This window comes from Triticum urartu, chromosome 3A (genome assembly GCF_056163025.1).
Source record: "Triticum urartu cultivar PI428250 chromosome 3A, HENAU_Tu73, whole genome shotgun sequence".
In the NCBI taxonomy this organism is placed as follows: Eukaryota; Viridiplantae; Streptophyta; class Magnoliopsida; order Poales; family Poaceae; genus Triticum; species Triticum urartu.
Window position 1 is genome coordinate 443,502,489 of NC_141875.1, and position 18,329 is coordinate 443,520,817.

At 44.1% G+C, this 18,329-nt stretch overlaps 2 protein-coding genes across 2 annotated transcripts; one reads left to right on the forward strand and one right to left on the reverse strand.

The window, feature by feature from the left end:
* Positions 1-1,485: 1,485 nt before the first annotated feature.
* Positions 1,486-6,456, forward strand: LOC125544260 (putative protein phosphatase 2C 8). Its single transcript, XM_048707877.2, has 3 exons — positions 1,486-2,727; positions 5,315-5,420; positions 5,828-6,456. Exons 1-3 carry the CDS (start codon positions 1,987-1,989, stop codon positions 6,160-6,162), a joined length of 1,182 nt encoding a protein of 393 aa, XP_048563834.1. The 5' UTR covers positions 1,486-1,986; the 3' UTR covers positions 6,163-6,456.
* A 5,898-nt stretch (positions 6,457-12,354) lies between these two features.
* LOC147980009 (uncharacterized) lies at positions 12,355-13,883 on the reverse strand. The gene has a single exon (XM_087516807.1). The coding sequence runs from the start codon at positions 13,678-13,680 to the stop codon at positions 12,661-12,663; it is 1,020 nt and encodes a 339-aa protein (XP_087372933.1). The 5' UTR covers positions 13,681-13,883; the 3' UTR covers positions 12,355-12,660.
* Positions 13,884-18,329: the final 4,446 nt, after the last annotated feature.

The following is an 18,329-nucleotide window of genomic DNA, read 5'->3' on the forward strand; positions in this document are numbered from 1 at the left end:
TTCCTTCACCATAAGCTGATGCACAAGGAATGTAACTGACCACTGATGGACGGCTTCAATATAACACCTTTGCACTCTTTAAATGCCTTTTGTCTTTTATAATGTCTATATACGACGGAGTCTGTTTCGGCGCGTATAGAAAGATAAATGTGTGCCGATGAATTCAAATAAGTTATAGTCATTATATAACTGATTGTGAATTGATTTAATGAAGTTATAATGCCTTGTTGTTGTTGTGTAGTGCGTTTGTCCTTTGGGGCGTTAGCACGTCGACTTTCTGGATGTCTACTTCAACAAGGTTTGTTCGACTGCTGTGAAGGAGGGGCGATGACGGCGATGCCTCTTCAGCTCACTTCAATGCTTACAGTCGTTGTTAGATGATATGGATGTAGTTTTTGTTACTGTTGTGGTCTTTGTACTGCCATGATGTGATGAATAGATCAGAAGTCATCCCCACAAAAAAATGGTTTCTCGAATGTTGTATACCCGCTACTAATTTATTACTAATGTCATTATTACTTCCTCCGTCCGGATTTATAGATGGTAATAGTACTGAAATGTTTGATACCTATCACTAATTTATTACCGGTGCCATTCTTACTTCCTATGTTTGAGTTTATAAACCCATATTGTATTTTGCATAAAATTTAACCATGGGTGGGCTAGCAAAATATATTTATTTATTTAAAAATATCATCTATTTGTATTTGAACTTTTTTATCTTGGTATTATTTTACTACATACTCCCTCTGTCTCAAAATATAAAATGTTTTTGGTCTAAATCTAGAACAAAAAACGTCTTTATTTTAAGATAGGAGAGTATAATTTATGTTTTTATTAACCAAGTTTATGATAAAAAAATGACTGAAATACAAGGGGACTAACAGAAACGAAGAAAGGGAGTACCAATTTTGAAGATGATGCATTTGTGAATGCCTATCAAAACCTAACGAGTGCCTCTTTGATTGATTTGTAAAGTAGAAAAAACACAGGAAGAGGGTGTCTGCCATATTCGTATATAGGATTGCTCCGATGTTTGATTGAGCACATGAAAACACATAGAAATCTTCATATAAGATTGAAGTGGATGAAAATGTATCTATGAAATCTAGATCAAGTGAATCTTGGATTACATTCCTACGAGTCCAACGTTGTGTGTAGGGGAAAAAAAAATCTAAGGATCAAAATCTTCAAAAGTACCGTCACGAATCATTTGAATCAAAGAGGTCTTGGGTGAGTAGTGACAGCTAGGGTTTTGGTTACCGCTTGAGAAATTCGGTTACGGGGGCAGATTGATGCCCACGAGAAATCACCTTACCGAGCAGGATATCCCAAAAACAGTGAATTTAACTGAATTTTGACTGAATATTATCCAATTTTAAAATGTATTCAAAATTGCGTTCTCCACAGTAACCAAAAACCTCAATGCTTCATGAGATTTTATTTTCATCGGGGTCCAAAACCTTGGTGACAGCTTGTGTGCATCTACCAGTTCTTGTCTACCAGTCAAAACTGCACAACATGCCCCACAGGCGTCATTCCTCTCCCATCCACGTAACCCCTCCCACTTTCAATTCAGGTCCCACGCGTTACCTAAAAGCGCCAAACGTTAGATCGTTCCCTGGACCCTCCCCACAAGCACCGCAAGCGACTAGAAAGCCTGGACCCGCCGCCAGAAGCCGACGCCCCTCTCCACGGTCCATATGAGCCGCGCGTACCACGCCCGTCCGCGAGCCCCGAGACTCCGAGCCGCTCATCGCGCTCGCCACGCGCCTGCCGCCGGCTCATCGCCGCCGTCCACGTCCAGGCCCGCGAGATCCACGTCCGGATACGGCTCCCGCCCTCGCTGTCACGTATCGGGGCCATCTACGGGCAATCGGACGGCCCTGGAGCGCTGTCTAACCTTTTTCCTCCCGTGGCCGCGGGTATTAGAGGCGCCTCGCCGTCCCACGCCCACAGTTCTTTTTGTTCTCTCCGGCGAAGGAAATGAGCAGCGAGACGAGCAAGCGAGATCATGCACGGGAGCTCCTCGCCGCCGACAGGAAGCTGATGACCGTGGCCCGTTCGGCGCGACGGCGCCGGCTGGAGCTCCGGCGGCTGGGACGTACGGCGTCCGCGGCCGCGGAGGACGAGGGTGCGAAGCGGGTGCGGCCGGCGCCGGACAGCTCCTCGGACTCGTCTGACTCCGCGAAGGTGGTGCCGGTGGCGTCTAGGTGTTCGGCGTGCGTGTCGCACGGGGCGGTGTCCGTGATCGGGCGCCGGCGGGAGATGGAGGACGCGGTGGCCGTCGCCGCGCCGTTCCTGGCCGAGACGGCGGGGGTGGAGGGCAGCGGCGACGTGGAGTACGGGGCAGGGGACGAGGGCTTCTTCGCGGTGTACGACGGGCACGGCGGGTCGCGCGTGGCGGAGGCGTGCCGGCTGCGGATGCACCTGGTGCTCGCGGAGGAGGTGCGGCTTCGTCGTCTGCGGCCCGGGGGCGAAGGGCAGCGTCAGGCCGAGGACGACGAGGACGGTGCGCGGTGGAAGGAGGCCATGACGGCCTGCTTCGCCCGGGTGGACGGCGAGGTCGGCGTCGACGACGGGACCGACACCGGCGAGCAGACGGTGGGCTCCACCGCCGTCGTGGCCGTCGTGGGCCCGCGCCGCATCGTCGTCGCGAACTGCGGCGACTCCCGCGCCGTGCTCTCTCGCGGCGGCGTCCCCGTGCCGCTCTCCTCCGACCACAAGGTACACGACACGACGCTGCCACGCATCCGTCCGTTCAAATTAACAGGGTCAGATAAATCGCCGGTTCACGCCATCTTTTCCGCGAGATCTGTTTCCGTTCCGGCCCCCGGGCTACAGGTGTCGCCTCCGCCGCTCCAGCCCCTGCTTTTGCGCGCGGGCGTGTCGAAACGGGGACGTTTCGTGTGTTCCATGGGCGATGATGGGTTGGTGTCCATATTAGAAGTTTTTATTTAACACAGTACAAACGCAAACACTCATTATTTGGGCGGTCGTGTGGGACTAGTGGACTGCGTCACCCTGTGTCATGTGCAAAACGCATGAGTTCGCCGGAACTCTCTTACCCCAGCTCCCTGGTCGGATCGTTGAGGGAAAAACTCTGGTGATATCTGGTAGGTTGTACTCCCTCCGTCCGGAAATACTTGTCATCAAAATGAATAAAAGGGGGTGTATCTAGATGTGTTTTAGTTCTAGATACACCCCTTTTTATCCATTTCGATGACAAGTATTTCCGGACGGAGGGAGTAGGTGCTAATCGTGCCGAAAAGGCGTCGGCACGACACGTATATGAGGTTTCTCCGTTGGGCTAAGGCACCTTCTCTGCCTGGTTGCCAAATGTGTGTCGATTGAATTTGGTTGGTGCAAAGTTGGTTTGGCGGCCATTCTTTTGATCCTCTGGCCGTACGTCTGTATGGTTTGGTTGGGAGTATACACCTCAATACATGCGTGAGAGAACACACTGTATGTGTGTTAAGTAGCTCCTGAATTGAAATTAAGTTTATGAGTTTATGATGATTTAGGTCGTTAGCTCTAGTTTAGAAAAGTACGCACATAATTCGAAAATACACCCTCGGTTTCTAAATGTAAGTTTTTTAGAGATTTCAGTATGGACTACATATGGAGCAAAATATGTATTCCATATCTGAAATCTTGAAAAAGACTTCTATTTAGAAACGGAGGGGGTAATAATGTGTGAGAGACAGTGGCTCGGTCTGATGGCTTCCTCTGTTAAGTGTCAAGCTATCTTCAGATGATGTCTTGCTTGTGCAGTAGGACAGCAGCTCAGACGTCGATTGGCTAAACCGGGGAGAAGGAAATTAGCTTAGACTGTATTTCCGGCAATATTTCACTCAACATGGTTGAAACAACATGCAATAGCTAACTTCTCACTTGTAACTCAAAGTTAAGGTATTTGTCAAGCCCATTTACCAGTCGCGTGCTTAGCACTATGCCACTATCATAGAGTATAATAGGCAGGACCGAGTTGGCCTCCATAGACACACTTAGGGTTCTCTGTGTCTAAACCATTGCCAGATCTCATCCATCCATCTGTTCCGATGCAGAGTGATGTTAAAGATTAATGCTTAAGCCTAATGGTCTTTCCTTTTCAAATTATTTGGAGCGATAGCAGCTTTGCAAGTGCCGTGTACATGGTTCTTGGGTTAAACATCTCAGAAGGTTGTGATACAATGTGTGCCTAGCTAAACCTTACCAGAACCTCAACTAAATCAAAAATTCTCTTGCCTTCCCTTACCCTTACCCATACTCAACTCAAATCAAATCTTACCAAAATCTAGAATGCGATGGGTATAAGATTTATGTCGGACACGATTGGTGTTGAACCACTAGAATATGTATGCCCTTGTTGCAACACACGGGCAGTTAGTAATTTAGTCCAGACAGTAATGGAGAGCGAAATGCTCACCGAAGTTGAGGTGGGTGTCTTGGCAAGCGATGTACTATGGACACTATTGAGATTGAGAAAATAATTTGCTTTAGATGCAGGTCTGTCAAGTCATATCAAGTATGCTGGTCGTTTATGAAAGTGTTGCCAGACTGCTGCTTTAAGCATTGCCATTAGTCAGCTATGTGTTTTCGTAGTCATTGTGGGGACCAACACGATGCGCCAGGGTTTTACTGTAATGATACAGGATGCAGAGATTGTGCACAATTTTGCATCTGTTCATAAATGAAACTAGTTGATTCAAGGTGCTGCTTCAAAACAATAGGAATATTTTTCCCCAAGCAGAGCTTGTGAAGCCTTATCTTGCTCAACAAAAACACAAATATGTAGCCGCGTTGATCATTTTTATTTAGATTTGTATCTAAGCGGTGGCAAGGTACTAGCACAATGCAATGCTACTCAACTGGTTAAGGTTGGTGATAGACAATTTGTCTTGTTTGGTACTCTGGCAATAATACTTGAAGAGCGGAAGTCCCTTGTCGCATGCACTTGATATGGCTTGATATATCCGCAACTAGAACATCTTGTTTTCAAAACCTCAATGCAGATAGTTGATGTGTCATTCTGCCTTTAGTTATCCGGCTGACTTTCGTCCAACGTGCTCTTTCCGCGGTAGCAACTTTATACAAAAGCATGATTTCTCATCATATCCATCATTTTGCAATGCAAGCTGGTGGTTCTGTATGTTAATCGTGTCTATTGCTTGTCCATGCAAAGACATTAGGGAATTTCTCTTTGCTGGCATAACTTCCTCTTGAACAATTTCGCTTCTTCTGCAATTCCAACTTTGTAGGACAGTAGTGTGTGGGAACGTTGATGTCTTTCTCTTGTTTTGACGGTACACAGCCAGACCGACCTGACGAAATGGAAAGAGTAGAAGCAGCTGGTGGCAAGGTCATTAACTGGAATGGATACCGTATCCTGGGAGTGCTCGCGACTTCGAGGTCAATCGGTACGATGCTGTACCGTCTTGATCTGTACATTTCTTGTCGGCAGACATATATGCACAAGTTAAATATTTGTAGCTGAGATTGACAGTGCTATAGTTGTTTTGAAAATATTAACATTGGTACGTAGTAGCTTTGGCAAGGAAACTGACAGTAGCCTAGTTACAACTTGACGAGTATTATGCATACTCCCTCCGTTCCTAAATATAAGTCTTTTTAAAGATTCCACTATGGACTACATACGGAGCAAAATGAGTGAATTTACACTCTAAAATATGTCTACCTACATCTGTAGGTAGGTAGTTTGTAGTGGAATCCCTAAAAAGACTTACATTTAGGAACGGAGGGAGTAATAGATATACATCTCACAAATTATGCACTGTTCTGAATTCCTTATGGTTGCCCATCTCAGGAGACTATTACCTGAAACCATATGTGATAGCGGAACCAGAAGTCACCGTCATGGACCGGACGGACAAAGACGAGTTCCTCGTACTGGCAAGCGACGGCCTGTGGGATGTGGTGTCCAATGACATCGCCTGCAAGATCGCGAGAAATTGCCTAAGTGGGCGCGCGGCCTCCAAGTACCCCGAGTCCGTCGCCGGGAGCACGGCGGCCGACGCCGCGGCGCTGCTGGTGGAGCTCGCCATGGCACGCGGCAGCAAGGACAACATCAGCGTCGTTGTCGTCGAGTTGCGGCGACTGAAGAGTAGGACAGCGGCGGTGATCAAAGAGAACCGCAGGTAGTAGTAGTGATAATGTAAGCGTGGGATATCAGATTATTCGAGCATGGCGAGAGAGAGAGAGAGAGAGAGATAGAGAGAAAGAAACAATTTGCGGCTGTTCGCTGGGATGGTTGTAGTTAGAGGGCTCAGGGACGCTGTGGCCGTGCTGCCGTTGAGTTGAGTGTGCTATTTGTAGCCGTGCTGCCGTTGTATTGCGTTGCGTTGGTTCTTTAGTTCTTCTTCTATATATGGTGACTGACGTTCGGGGCGAAGCGGCAAGAAGCATAAGCTGCTTTCGTCAGTTCTGATTTGATCATTGGTTTTTCCATGCGGTTGGAGTCTTGGGTGATCCAATAGTTTGTGAGATGACTGCACTTGGATCTTCATGCCAAGCAGTTCATGATTGAGGGTTGAGGCGGATTGGCAGGACCAGTGTCAGTGTGTCAGCACTGTCGGTCGATTCATGACTCAATTTGCTTCTCTGGTAGTCTGGTTCGATGCAATTTGGTGGCTACAGAATCAGAGCAAGATGGAGAGGAACTGGGGAAGAAGAACCCGCAACGTTTGCCTGGGCCTTCGACGCTTGATCACTCTTGTCTTTTTTTATGCAACCGATCAAGAGACCCTCTATTCGACGCCTGATCAAACTGAAAAATGTTAAACATGTATAGCAAAATGTTTTTGATGTATACGGAAAATGTACAATATGTATTAAAGAAATAGACATCAAAAGGTATATATGAAAAAAAATGTACAATATGTTCAACGCAGTAGCTGACCATGTTGTCCGGCCATCTCAAATGGCGTTCATGTAAGGAAGGAATATACTTGATGGTGTAGTAGTCCTGCATGAGACCGTCCATGAGATGCATCGAAAAAACATGAGTGGAATGATATTCAAAATTGACTTTAAAAAAGTCTATGACAAGGTCAAATGGTCCTTCTCCAACACACCCTAATAATGAAATGTTTCTCAAATAAATGACATCAGTGGACCCAAAATTTTATAACTGGAGGTAATATTGCCACTAAAGTAAATGATGAGGTAGGCTATTACTTTCAGATAAAAAAGGCCTATGGCAGGATGAGTTCATGTCCCCAATGTTATTTAACATTGTTGCTGACATGTTGGCTATTCCAATTGAACACGCAAAGTAGGACGGTCAGATTGTAGTAGTAGTCCATACCTTGTGGATGGTGGCCTCTCTATTTTACAATATGGCGATGACACAATTCTTTTTATGAAACATGATCTGGACAAGGCTCGAAATTTGAAACTCAGAAAATGTCGGGTCTCAAAATAAACTTTCATAGAAGTGAATTGTTCTGCTTTGGAGAAGCCGTTGAGGCAACGGCCGATTATGCTGACCTTTTTGGTTGCGCACATGGCCAATTCCCGATTAAATATCTGAAAATACTGATTCATTATCGACGCCTCACCATTAAGGAGTGCAAGCATGTAAAGGAGTGTCTAAAGAAACGGTTAAGCAGTTGGAAAGGCAAACTGCTATCAGTTGGGGGACGGTTGGTTTTGATTAACTATGTCCTCACAAATATGATTCTCTATATGTTTTCTTTCTTCCAACTTTCAAAAAAGGTCCTACAAAACTGGACTATTTTATATCTAGGTTCTTTTGGCAAGGAGATGGTGAAAAAAAATACAAGCTGGCTAAATGGAGCGTCGTTTGTAGGGTGAAAGACGAAGGTGGCTTTGGCATTCATGATCTGCAGGTCAAGAATGAGGCCCTACTCAGTAAATGGTTATTCAAATTTCTTACTGAGGATAGTGTTTGGCAAACCATTCTGCATAACAAGTATCTAGGTCAAAAGGCGGTGTCTCAAGCATTTTGGAAACCCGGTGACTTGCACTTCTGGGCTGGCCCAATGGCGACAAAGAAACATCTCTTTCGCTTTGGGTCTTTCGCGATAAAAGACGGGTCGGAGATTCGTTTTTGGGGAGACATATGGCTAGGCAAGGCTAGTCTCCGAGAACAATATCCAGCCTTATACAACATTGCTTGCGATAAGAATAATACTATTGCATAGGTGCTCAGTTCATCCCTACCGAATATTTTGTTCAGGCGGGATTTGATTGCCCCCGACTTGTGTCATGGCATAATCTTTTATCCAGACTGGATTCAATTAACCTGACACAAGGTCAGGATGTGTTTCGCTGGAACCTTACTATATCCGGGTCTTTCACTGTAGACTGTATGTACTATGCACTCACACATTCTAAGGTACCAGTCAGTAATAACAAGAAAATTTGGAAGTCCATGATTCCACTAAAAGTGAAATTTTTTATGTGGTATCTTCGTAGGGGAGTTATGTTAACTAAAGACAATCTCGCACGATGCAATTGACAAGGGAGTAAGAAATGTTGTTTTTGTATTCATGACGAGACAATCAAACACCTTTTTTTCAATGCAAGTTTGCACGTTCTACGTGGTCACTCATCTAAATAGCATTAAATTTGCATCCGCCCACAAATGTTGCCAATATTTTTGGTTATTGATTGGACGGTATTTCAAATAGTTCCAAAATGCTAACAAGGGAGGGAGTGTATGCCTTAATTTGGTCACTGTGACTATGTAGAAATGATTTGATTTTCAATACAAAATGCTTCCCCTTTGCAGGTTATTTTCCGGTGTACGCACTCTCTATATATGTGGTCTATTCTAGAACGACCGAAGTACCAACCGCTATTTAAGGCAGTGTGTACGCGATTGGATCAGGTGTCTATGAAAGTATGGAGGTGGCAACATAACCTTCGGATCGATCCACCACCTCCTTTGACATAGGCATAATGTAGGTCTATAGGACTCTATTATTGTCAATTTGTCGGTTTTTATTTGATGAATTTTTGTCGGACTTTCGGATTTGATTGTGTGCATCCTAATTATGCAGAGGCCGGGTGTTACTCATAATGCTTTGTATCCACTTGATGCTACATTTTAAGATAATAGAATCGCACTTTATCAAAAACGAAAAATGTTAATCATGTACTCCCCCCTAATCAAAATATAGGACGTATTTGCAAATTAAACTGCAAATACTTCTTATATTTCGCTACATGGGTAGTATTTGAAAAATGTTAGATGTGTATATGAAAAATGTACACAAGAAATGTACAATGTTTATATAAAATGTAGACATAACAAAAATATGATTTCAAAGATGTTAATCATGTACTCGAAAACTGTTACATGTGTATATGAAAATGTTTCTGATGCACAGAAAAATTGTAAAATTTAGTATGGAAAAAAGTAGACATAAAAAATACATTTACAAAAAATTAATTATGTATTTTAAAATTTTAAAATTGTGTATAAAATGTTCATGATGTATAAAAAAACGTACAATGTTTATGAAGAAAGTAGACATAAGTATTAAAAATTTCAAAAATAATTATCATGTAAATGAATAATGTTCTTATATATACGAAAAAAATCTTGAATGTGTATGTGAAAGGGTTGACATCAAAATATATATTCAGAAAATATGTTAGTCATGTCTTTGAAAAATGCTCAACATGTACAAAAAAATCTTTAATTGTTAAATGTATTTGAAGAATGTTAAACATGTATAAAATATATTATTGTTCTATATGGAGAAAGAAAATACAATAAAACCTACAAAAACAAAAAGAACGAAGAAAACTAGTGCAAAAGAATGAAAACAGTGAAAACCATAAAAGAATGAAAACTAAGGAAACAGAAGAAACGTAAAGAAAATAGAAAACAAAAGGAAAAGCCTCTAAAGCTGGGGAAAACCAAACAAAAGCGTAGAAAAAAACCACGAAAAGAGCAAAACAACGATGAAAAAATATGGAAACCGAAGAAAACTCTAAACAAACAAAAAAAACCTGAAAGATAAAACAAACAAAGGAAAAAACTAGGGAATAGCTGACCAAAACCAATGAACAACTCGATCAACTGACCGAAAAAGTAACACAAAAAACGGGCCGTCGAGAAACATCGGGAGAGGGAATTCCTTCGCGCGAGAGCTGCTTCCATCTCGCGATATGCGAGATATAACTCTCACAGCGATCGATCACGTGCACCCAGGCGCCTCGTCCTTGGTGTGCTCCGGGTTTTTTCTGAACCTCATGTGTACCTTTTTCCTTTGTTCATTTATTTCTTTTATTTTTCTTTTCTTACAAATTCGTTTTTTCTGAAATTGCGAAACAATTTTTCAATTCATGAATTGTTTTGAATATATTGACAAATTCGAGGACATTTTGTAGAAGTTGTGATTTATTTTTTGGAATTTTCTGAATTTTTGCAAACTCATGAACAATGTTTTGAAAGTCCTGAACAAGTTTCAAAATGACATTTTTTAAACATTTGGGAATAATTTTGGGAGTCCATGAATTTTTTGAATAAACGCATATTTTTTGAAATTTGAGAAAATATCGAAGTTCGCAATTTTTTATATTTTGTGAACATTTTCGAATTTTCGAACAATTTTGGAAGTCAAAAATATTATTTATTTTCACAAACAATTTCTCAGAATTCGAGAATAGTTTTTAAAATTCATGAAAATTTTATAAATTCATGATTGTTTTGAAAACTGTGAACATTGGTTGAATTTTGGGAACATTTATTTAAATTTGTGATCATTTTTTTATTGGCAAACATTTATTTGAAAACCAATTAGGAATAAAAAAACATCAGGCAAGGTCGGTTGCCCTTACTGTCCTAGGAAAGTTCATAGTTTGAAAAAAGTTAACAAAAATGAAGAAAACTTCAGGAATTTCTAAAAAGGTCGTGAAATGATGCGGAAAAAGTTTGTAATTTGAAATGTTCATGAAAGTTAAAAAACATTTTAATGTTCACAGAAAATAAAATTTGTAAAAAAATCATAACTTGAATAAAAGTTCACAAGTTTGAAAAAAAACATAAACCTGAATAGGTTTCAAGAATTTGCAAAAACTTTTGAAATTGGAAAAGTTCACGTATTTGAAAAGAAATTAAAAATAAAAAGGAAAAAGAAAACTAAAAAACGAAAACCATGTAAAATCCATACTAGAAAAAACCAGAAGAAAAAAAGCCTGGAAAAACCGCGCAGAAAACTATGAAAAAACCTACATGGGCTGGCCCATTTTGTCACGTTGTGCTCGGAGGGGTGTGCATCAGTTAGCGAATTTGCCTATACTGCCGTTTAAGGCGCCAAATAGGATCTGGCGCATGAAAACACCCTTAATCGGCGCTTTAGGCGCCGAATAGGCATTGGCACCGATGACATTTATGGTCGGGCGTGATCATCACTGCAGCGTGTGGACGAGCGGGGACTTATGACCTTTTGATGCATCCGTCTAGAAACAGTTGCAAGAAGTTTGTTCAACCAATCTGGCTGGCGTGCGAAAAAACAAATTATGTGACGAGCCATGTAATCTTGTTTTTGACTGGTATGGTCGTTTTTTTCCTGTAAACCTTTTGTACTCGGTGACTTAGACTTATTTTGTTTAATAAATTAGTTGTGTGCATCGTTTGATGTAGAGGCCGGGGTTATCACTTTCTTGAAAAAGTGGTAATTGGACTTGGGTGTCCTTGACCTTATGATGCTTTTACTATCCGTTGATAGTGTTATTGTACCTGATCATGTGCGCCCCCATGAAAGACCAAGTTAAGCACCATACCACATGAAGTACAATCGCATCTTTACTAACCAACTGAAGCAGTCTAAATCAATATAATTAAAAAGGTAAACTTTTGGATTATGTGTTCTATTAGAGTTACCACCTTGATTTGGTTAGTATAGGATGGAAATAACAAACTTAACTCACATATAAGCTTTGTGGTATAATACGAGAACATGGAACAATCAACCAAACTAACAGAGTAGTGTTCAAAAGGGAGACATCTAAGAAGATAAAGTCCAAACTATTACAGTTTAAAGTTACCAACTTGAACTCATCTTCAAACCACGATAGAGCCAAAAGAGCACCATCTTGATGGATTTGAGGTGGCGCTATGAGCTACCCCGTAGATACATTCGTTTAGGGACAAGTAATTTTGGATAGAGGAGTAGTATTTAGTGAAAGGTGCAGTAGCTCCAGGATTTATCATTATGTCCAATCTATCCTACGCACGAACACAAGGAATAGCTTTTATACTAAAATGCGCATTCCTAGAAAAAGAACACATTTAGAATACCTGGAGCGTAATAATGTTCAAATTTAAAAATGTCATTGTATTTTGCATAATGGTACTCGGTGACATAAACGTTATAGTGTTTTGAATCATCCATGTATGAATACAATATCAAGCTATGCTTCGAATCATTGTTATATGTTTAATAATGGTTCCAGGGGAGGTATGCTTCACCAGATTAGTTCCATCAGCAGCCGTGGAGCAAAACAGACATAGTAACCCCTCTACATAAGAAGTTTATAATTTCTTAATCTCAACTACAAAGAATGAACCTCGCCCCTTCAATCAGTCTGGATAGATATGAGCTTTACTCTGAACTAACATTTGTGTAACCATTAGTATTTTCTCTACGTTTTGGATGCTCTTCAGTCTCCACCCAGCAGTTTATTTTTCGTGGACACACCCTGCAGTTTCTTAGACAAGCCATTTCCATTCTTCATCAAATCGCAGAATTTTTGCGTTTTCTTTTCTATAGAAGAAGAAGCTGAGGCAGTTCGTTGTGGCTTGAGAAAATATGCTCGAAGCTCTGCCCCAGAGAGGCTCCGAATGCCCAGAGAAGGAGATGCGGCCATTCTTGTCTCCTCCATTGGAAGTCCTCCCTTTGCTATCCTCCATTCTTCAGTCTGTCTTTGTCTACAAAGAGGTGGGCACTCTTTCATTGCAGTCCCAGACCCAGATATCTTGCTCGCACATGTGGATGATGATTCCACCCTTGATGTTTGGATAATTTCAGCATTTCCCCTGCGTAGTTCACTATCTTCCCTTGCTAGGACACCATGAGATGAGCCTTCTCTCTTGCCAAATTTGGCTCTGCCATGGCCGCTCTGGGACGAGACCTTTGGTAGAACACTCCTGTGAAGAAGCCCCGGGGAGAGAAGAGGCACTGTCCGGGGCATTCCTCCTCCACCCAGCATCTCCAGTGCCACAATTCCCCGCCCCTGCTTCGAATTCTCCGGAGCAGCGACCGGCTTGCTCTGCCCCTGTCCAATCCTCTTCACCGGTTCCACAACGCTGGTCTCGCCTTGCCTCGGCCGCTTCAAACGCCGACTCAGCGGCACATCGTCCAACTCCTCGACGCGCGGCTCCTCCTCGTCCCTACGCACCGGGTCAAGGACCGCGGCACCGAACAGTGGCGCCATCTCTTCGGCCTCGCCCCGCGAGCGACGGTGCTCGTCCAGGAGCGCATCGTACTTCTTCCGCAGGGCGTCGATGGCGGAGAGCGCGGCCTCGGCCTTGGCGATCCTCCGATCCCGCGCTCTGAGAACGCGCGCGACCGCTTCGAAGTCGGCCCTGCGGTGGGTGGTGCGGAGGAGGTCCACGAGCTGCTCACCGGAGAGGGAGGCGAGCTCAATGTCGCGCGCGTCGGGATCGGAGCCGGAGGCCATGATGTCGCCGGTGGCTTTGCGCCCTTGGTCGGTTGGGTAGCTGCAGGCTGGCTGTTGGCAAGGGAAGAGGGTGAGTGGGTGCTTTAAAAGTGTTTTTTCTTCTTCTTTAATTAAGGTGCTTCGATGTATGAACTCGCAGGGCTTCAAAGCATAGCATTCTCACGATACAACAAAGGCCACTTCATATACCGAGCTGGTCAGGCAATCTGAAGATTCAAAAGATCCGTGAAGTAATTCCAACGATACTATGGCACGATGAACATATGTGGTAGTGATGAATGCTCTCAAATTTATATTCGATCCACACACCACGCGACGAGCGTGGTTAAAGCAATCTCAAATAGACAAAAAAATATCCCCCCGTCTCATAACTTTAAGATCTTATATGATGAGATGGAGGCGGTAATAATTAATCCACACATATATAAATAGAAATAAAAACATGAATTAAGTGTGAAGATAATATTTAGAACAATTTTTTCTTCTTCTCACCACATAGGTCAAATTCATAGCCGCAATAGTTTAGCATGATTCCCTCGACACTGACGGACAATCTCCTTGGTAACAACTTTCGTTGTGGTTCCCTGTAAGCAGATTTGAGAACTTTATGTACCTACTGACTATTGGGACAAGGGATGCCATCTTACTCGCTTGGTGGTATCGCTCAGTCCAACCATCACACCACTGAAAATACCATCATGACGCTAGTCAAGTCGGTGGGAGGGCCGATATGGTGGATTAGAAGAGTATATGTCCCCAGCGAGACGTGGATAAGATGGCTTTTCTTGAGGAACTAGTGCAGGTGAGGGATTGTCGTGCAAGCTCCTGACAGCTCTTGGGGACTTCAATCTACTTGTGAACCAGGAAGACAAGAAGCACAATGTGGTGAACCGGCGGATGATGACATGTTTCAAAGTCTTGCTTAATAGATTGGAGCTAAAGAAAATTGACCTGAATGATCGGAAATAGACTTGATCGAATGAGAGGGAACAACCTACCAAGGAAAAGATTGATCATGTTTTCGCTACTACCACTTGGGAAGATTTGCATCCGACTTGCTTCCTCTCGGTCCTGGGCATGACGGTGTCCGATCACTGCCCTTTACTTCTCGACTTGAGTGCAGATTTTCACACGAGCAAAAGGTTCAGATTTGAGGCATTTGGACTAAAGCAGTGAAGTTTCACTACGTGGTAGCTGGGGCATGGCAGTCCATCCCCTGGCCGGGCAATCCTTATGTCGCCCTCGATGCTAAGCTACGGCCCACCGCAAAGCATTTGCAAAGTTGGAGTGACAAATGGATTGGCAATATTAAACTTCGAATCAGCATTGCATTGGAAGTGATCCATCATTTGGACTTAGCAGCACAAACACGTTTGCTGTCAAGCGCGGAAATTGACTTGCAGAAGCTCCTCAAGCATAAACTCTTGGGCCTATGCTCATTGGAACACTCCATTGCAAGGCAGAGATCGCATATTTTATACCTCAGGGAGGGTGATGCTAGCACATTTTTTTCATCAACATGCTAATCATAGGAGGCGGCGCAATATAATCATGTTCCTGCATGACAATGGGATAATCCTCATGGGAAAGGACGAGATCGCGGGTGCAACAAATAACTACCACAAGGAGGTGTTGGGTTCGGCACTAGTGCGGGATTACGCTATTGATTTCGAGGCTCTAGGTTTGCCTGTGCTTGATCTCGTGCACCTAGACGTGCCATTCTTCACGGATGAAGTGGAGAAAGTCGTCACATTCATGCCCCTCGACAAGGCATTGGGTCCGGACGACTTCACTGGCCGCTTCTTTAGAACATGTTGGAACATCATAAAGGTGGATTTCATGAGAGCTATGGAGTGCTTCCTCCAGAGGATATGCGGGGAATGCCAGCAATCAACAACGCGGTAGTCGCTCTCCTTCCAAAGAAAGATTGGGCTACAGAGCTGCGTGACTTTGGCCTGTTAGTCTGGTGCACGGGGCAGACTTGCAAAGGATCTTCCGAGACTTGTGGGATTCCATCAGATCGCGTTCGTCCGTGGACGATCAGTCCACGATAATTTCAAGCTTGTCTAGTGTACTTCCAGAAGATTACATGCTCTCAAGGAACCGACAATCATGATGAAGTTGCACATTTCGAAAGCCTTTGGTTCAACCTGGTGGTCCTTAATGATCGAGATCTTGAAGATTTTAGACTTTAGGCAAAGGTGGATCAATTGGATATCTGGCCTTCTGTCCACGCTATCTTCTGGGATTCTTGTCAACGACCTTCCTGTTGTCACCGATGCTATTCATCCTCTTGTTTGGATCCCCTACAATGTTGTTTACTCTCGTAGCTTCACATGGACATCTATCTCCCCTCGCCTGCTCTGGATTGAGCCAACATTTGTCTATCTTTGCGGATGACATGATGTTCTTTATCAAACAAAGAGAGGACGAAATGAGGACTTGTGCGGCAATTCTGGAGACTTTCGCGATGGCGTTTGGATTTCGCGTAAACTTCTCAAATACGTCGGCCATGCTGATCAGATGCTTTGACGAGCAGTGGCAACAAATCAGCGACATACTCAAGTGTGCGCTAGGATCCTTTCCATGGAAGTATTTGGGCCTCCACCTAAGCCCGGGGAAGCATTCTGTGACCTAATACCAATATCTCGTCGAACAATTAGCCAACAAACTTCCAGCTTGGAGGGGTGCCTCCCTTCCTAAGAGTAGTAGATTGCTCGTGGTCCAAAATGTTCTCTGCGCAGTTCCACTTCATGTGATGATGGCTCTTCATGTACCACCGAGGACCTTGGCTACCATGAGCAAAATTTGTTGCAACTTTTGTGGTGCGCCAACTGTGAGGCTCAGGGGCTGGGGTGGGTGGGGATTATGCCTTCGCTTGGGAGTCTACATGTGCTCTAAAATGGACTTGGGGCCTAGGCATCCCAAACCTCTAGTGCCTCAACATCGCGATGCAGACTCGATGGCTATGGTTGTCCAGAACAGACAATTCTCAGTCATGAAAGGATTTCTCCCTACAAGTGCCCAATGAACCACGCACAATTTTTTAGGCGACAATGATGGCTCTGGTGGGAGATGGAAATAGCACCTTAATTTGGGAGGATAAATGGTTGGATGGCTACCATAGCCAAGAGCTAGATCCCGTGATTTATGATAGAATCCGTAAGAGACTACGCTCTACATGATTTGTATACTCGGCTTTGCAGGATGGAGCTTGGGCGGTTGATGTGGGCTCAGAGATGGGCATTGACTTCCTCCAGGAGTTCCTGTCACTCCGGGCTCATACTGCCAATGAGGAGCTTACCGTGGGATCATCATGCATTATACGTTGGTCGTGGGAGAAGGATGGTCCTTCTCGTTGAGATCTTCCTATGACACTAAGTTTGCTGGGTGTGAGGTTACTCCATACACAGATTCCTCCTGGAAGTCTCATGCACCGCTCTAGTTCCACTTCTTTGTGTGGCTGGCTTCCAGGAATATGTGTTGGACCTCTGATCGTCTAGCCCGAAGAGGATTACCACACCAAGAGGCATGCCCCTATGTGATTAACATGACGAGAAAATAAGCCACATCCTCATAAATTGCATCCTCGTAAGGACGGTCTGGCATACGGCTCTGGCTGTGCTTGGTGGATCTGACTGGGTTCCTCGGATTGATGACAACATGACTGATTAGTGCAACATCAAAAGAGGGGAGACCAACTTCCATAACGACATAAGGACAATCATCACCCTAATCGCGTGGGAGCTTTGGAAGCATCGTAATGTTGTGATCCAAAGGATTGATATTGAGGCTTGTGCATGGAAGAAAGCAGGCCTCTTGAAGGCTTGCTATGAGGCTTTTTTCCGGGCGTTGTCTAGGTGGGATTCGAGGGATTAGTTTCTTTCTCTATCGGTAGGTGGATGGTGGTTTAACCACATGTAAATATGTAAGAAACTTGTGATGGGTACCCTTCTTGTCTATTGAATGATACACACACTCGTGCGTATTGTAGAAAAAACATAGTTTAACATGATGCATACATCTTGTACAATGTTATGTTACACAACTCAAAAAACATGTTATGTTACAGAATATTATTATAGAGACATGTAGGGCGACCTGACGATGACAACCCATGAGTGACAGGATGGAGGAGGCGTTTGGGGGGGGGCTTGCCTGATGTGGTAGCTGTTGGGGAACGTAGTAATTTCAAAATTTTCCTATGCACACGCAAGATCATGGCGATGCATACAAACGGGAGGGGAGAGTGTCGTCTACGTACCCTCGTAGACCGTAAGCGGAAGCATTATGACAACGCGGTTGATGTAGTCATACGTCTTCACGATTGACCGATCCTCAGTATCGAACGTACGGCACCTCCGCGTTCAGCACACGTTCAGCTTGGTGACGTCCCGCGAACTCACGATCCAGTAGAGCTTCTGGGAAGAGCTTCGTCAGCACGACGGCATGGTGACGGTGTTGATGAAGCTACCGACGCAGGGCTTCGCCTAAGCACCGCTACGATATGACCGAGGTGGATTATGGTGGAGGGGGGCACCGCACACGACTAAGAGATCAATGATCAATTGTTGTGTCTCCAAGGGGTGCCCCCCTCCCAGTATATAAAGGAGTGGAGGAGGGGGAGAGGCCGGCCCTCCTAGGCGCGC

Excerpts from the sequence above, each read along its gene's own strand:
- LOC147980009 (XM_087516807.1), bottom strand. The coding sequence starts at position 13,680 with ATGGCCTCCGGCTCCGATCCCGACGCGCGCGACATTGAGCTCGCCTCC.
- LOC125544260 (XM_048707877.2), top strand. The coding sequence starts at position 1,987 with ATGAGCAGCGAGACGAGCAAGCGAGATCATGCACGGGAGCTCCTCGCC. Across the intron at positions 2,728-5,314 it reads CGCTCTCCTCCGACCACAAG|CCAGACCGACCTGACGAAAT; the intron begins GTACACGACACG and ends GACGGTACACAG. Across the intron at positions 5,421-5,827 it reads CGCGACTTCGAGGTCAATCG|GAGACTATTACCTGAAACCA; the intron begins GTACGATGCTGT and ends TGCCCATCTCAG.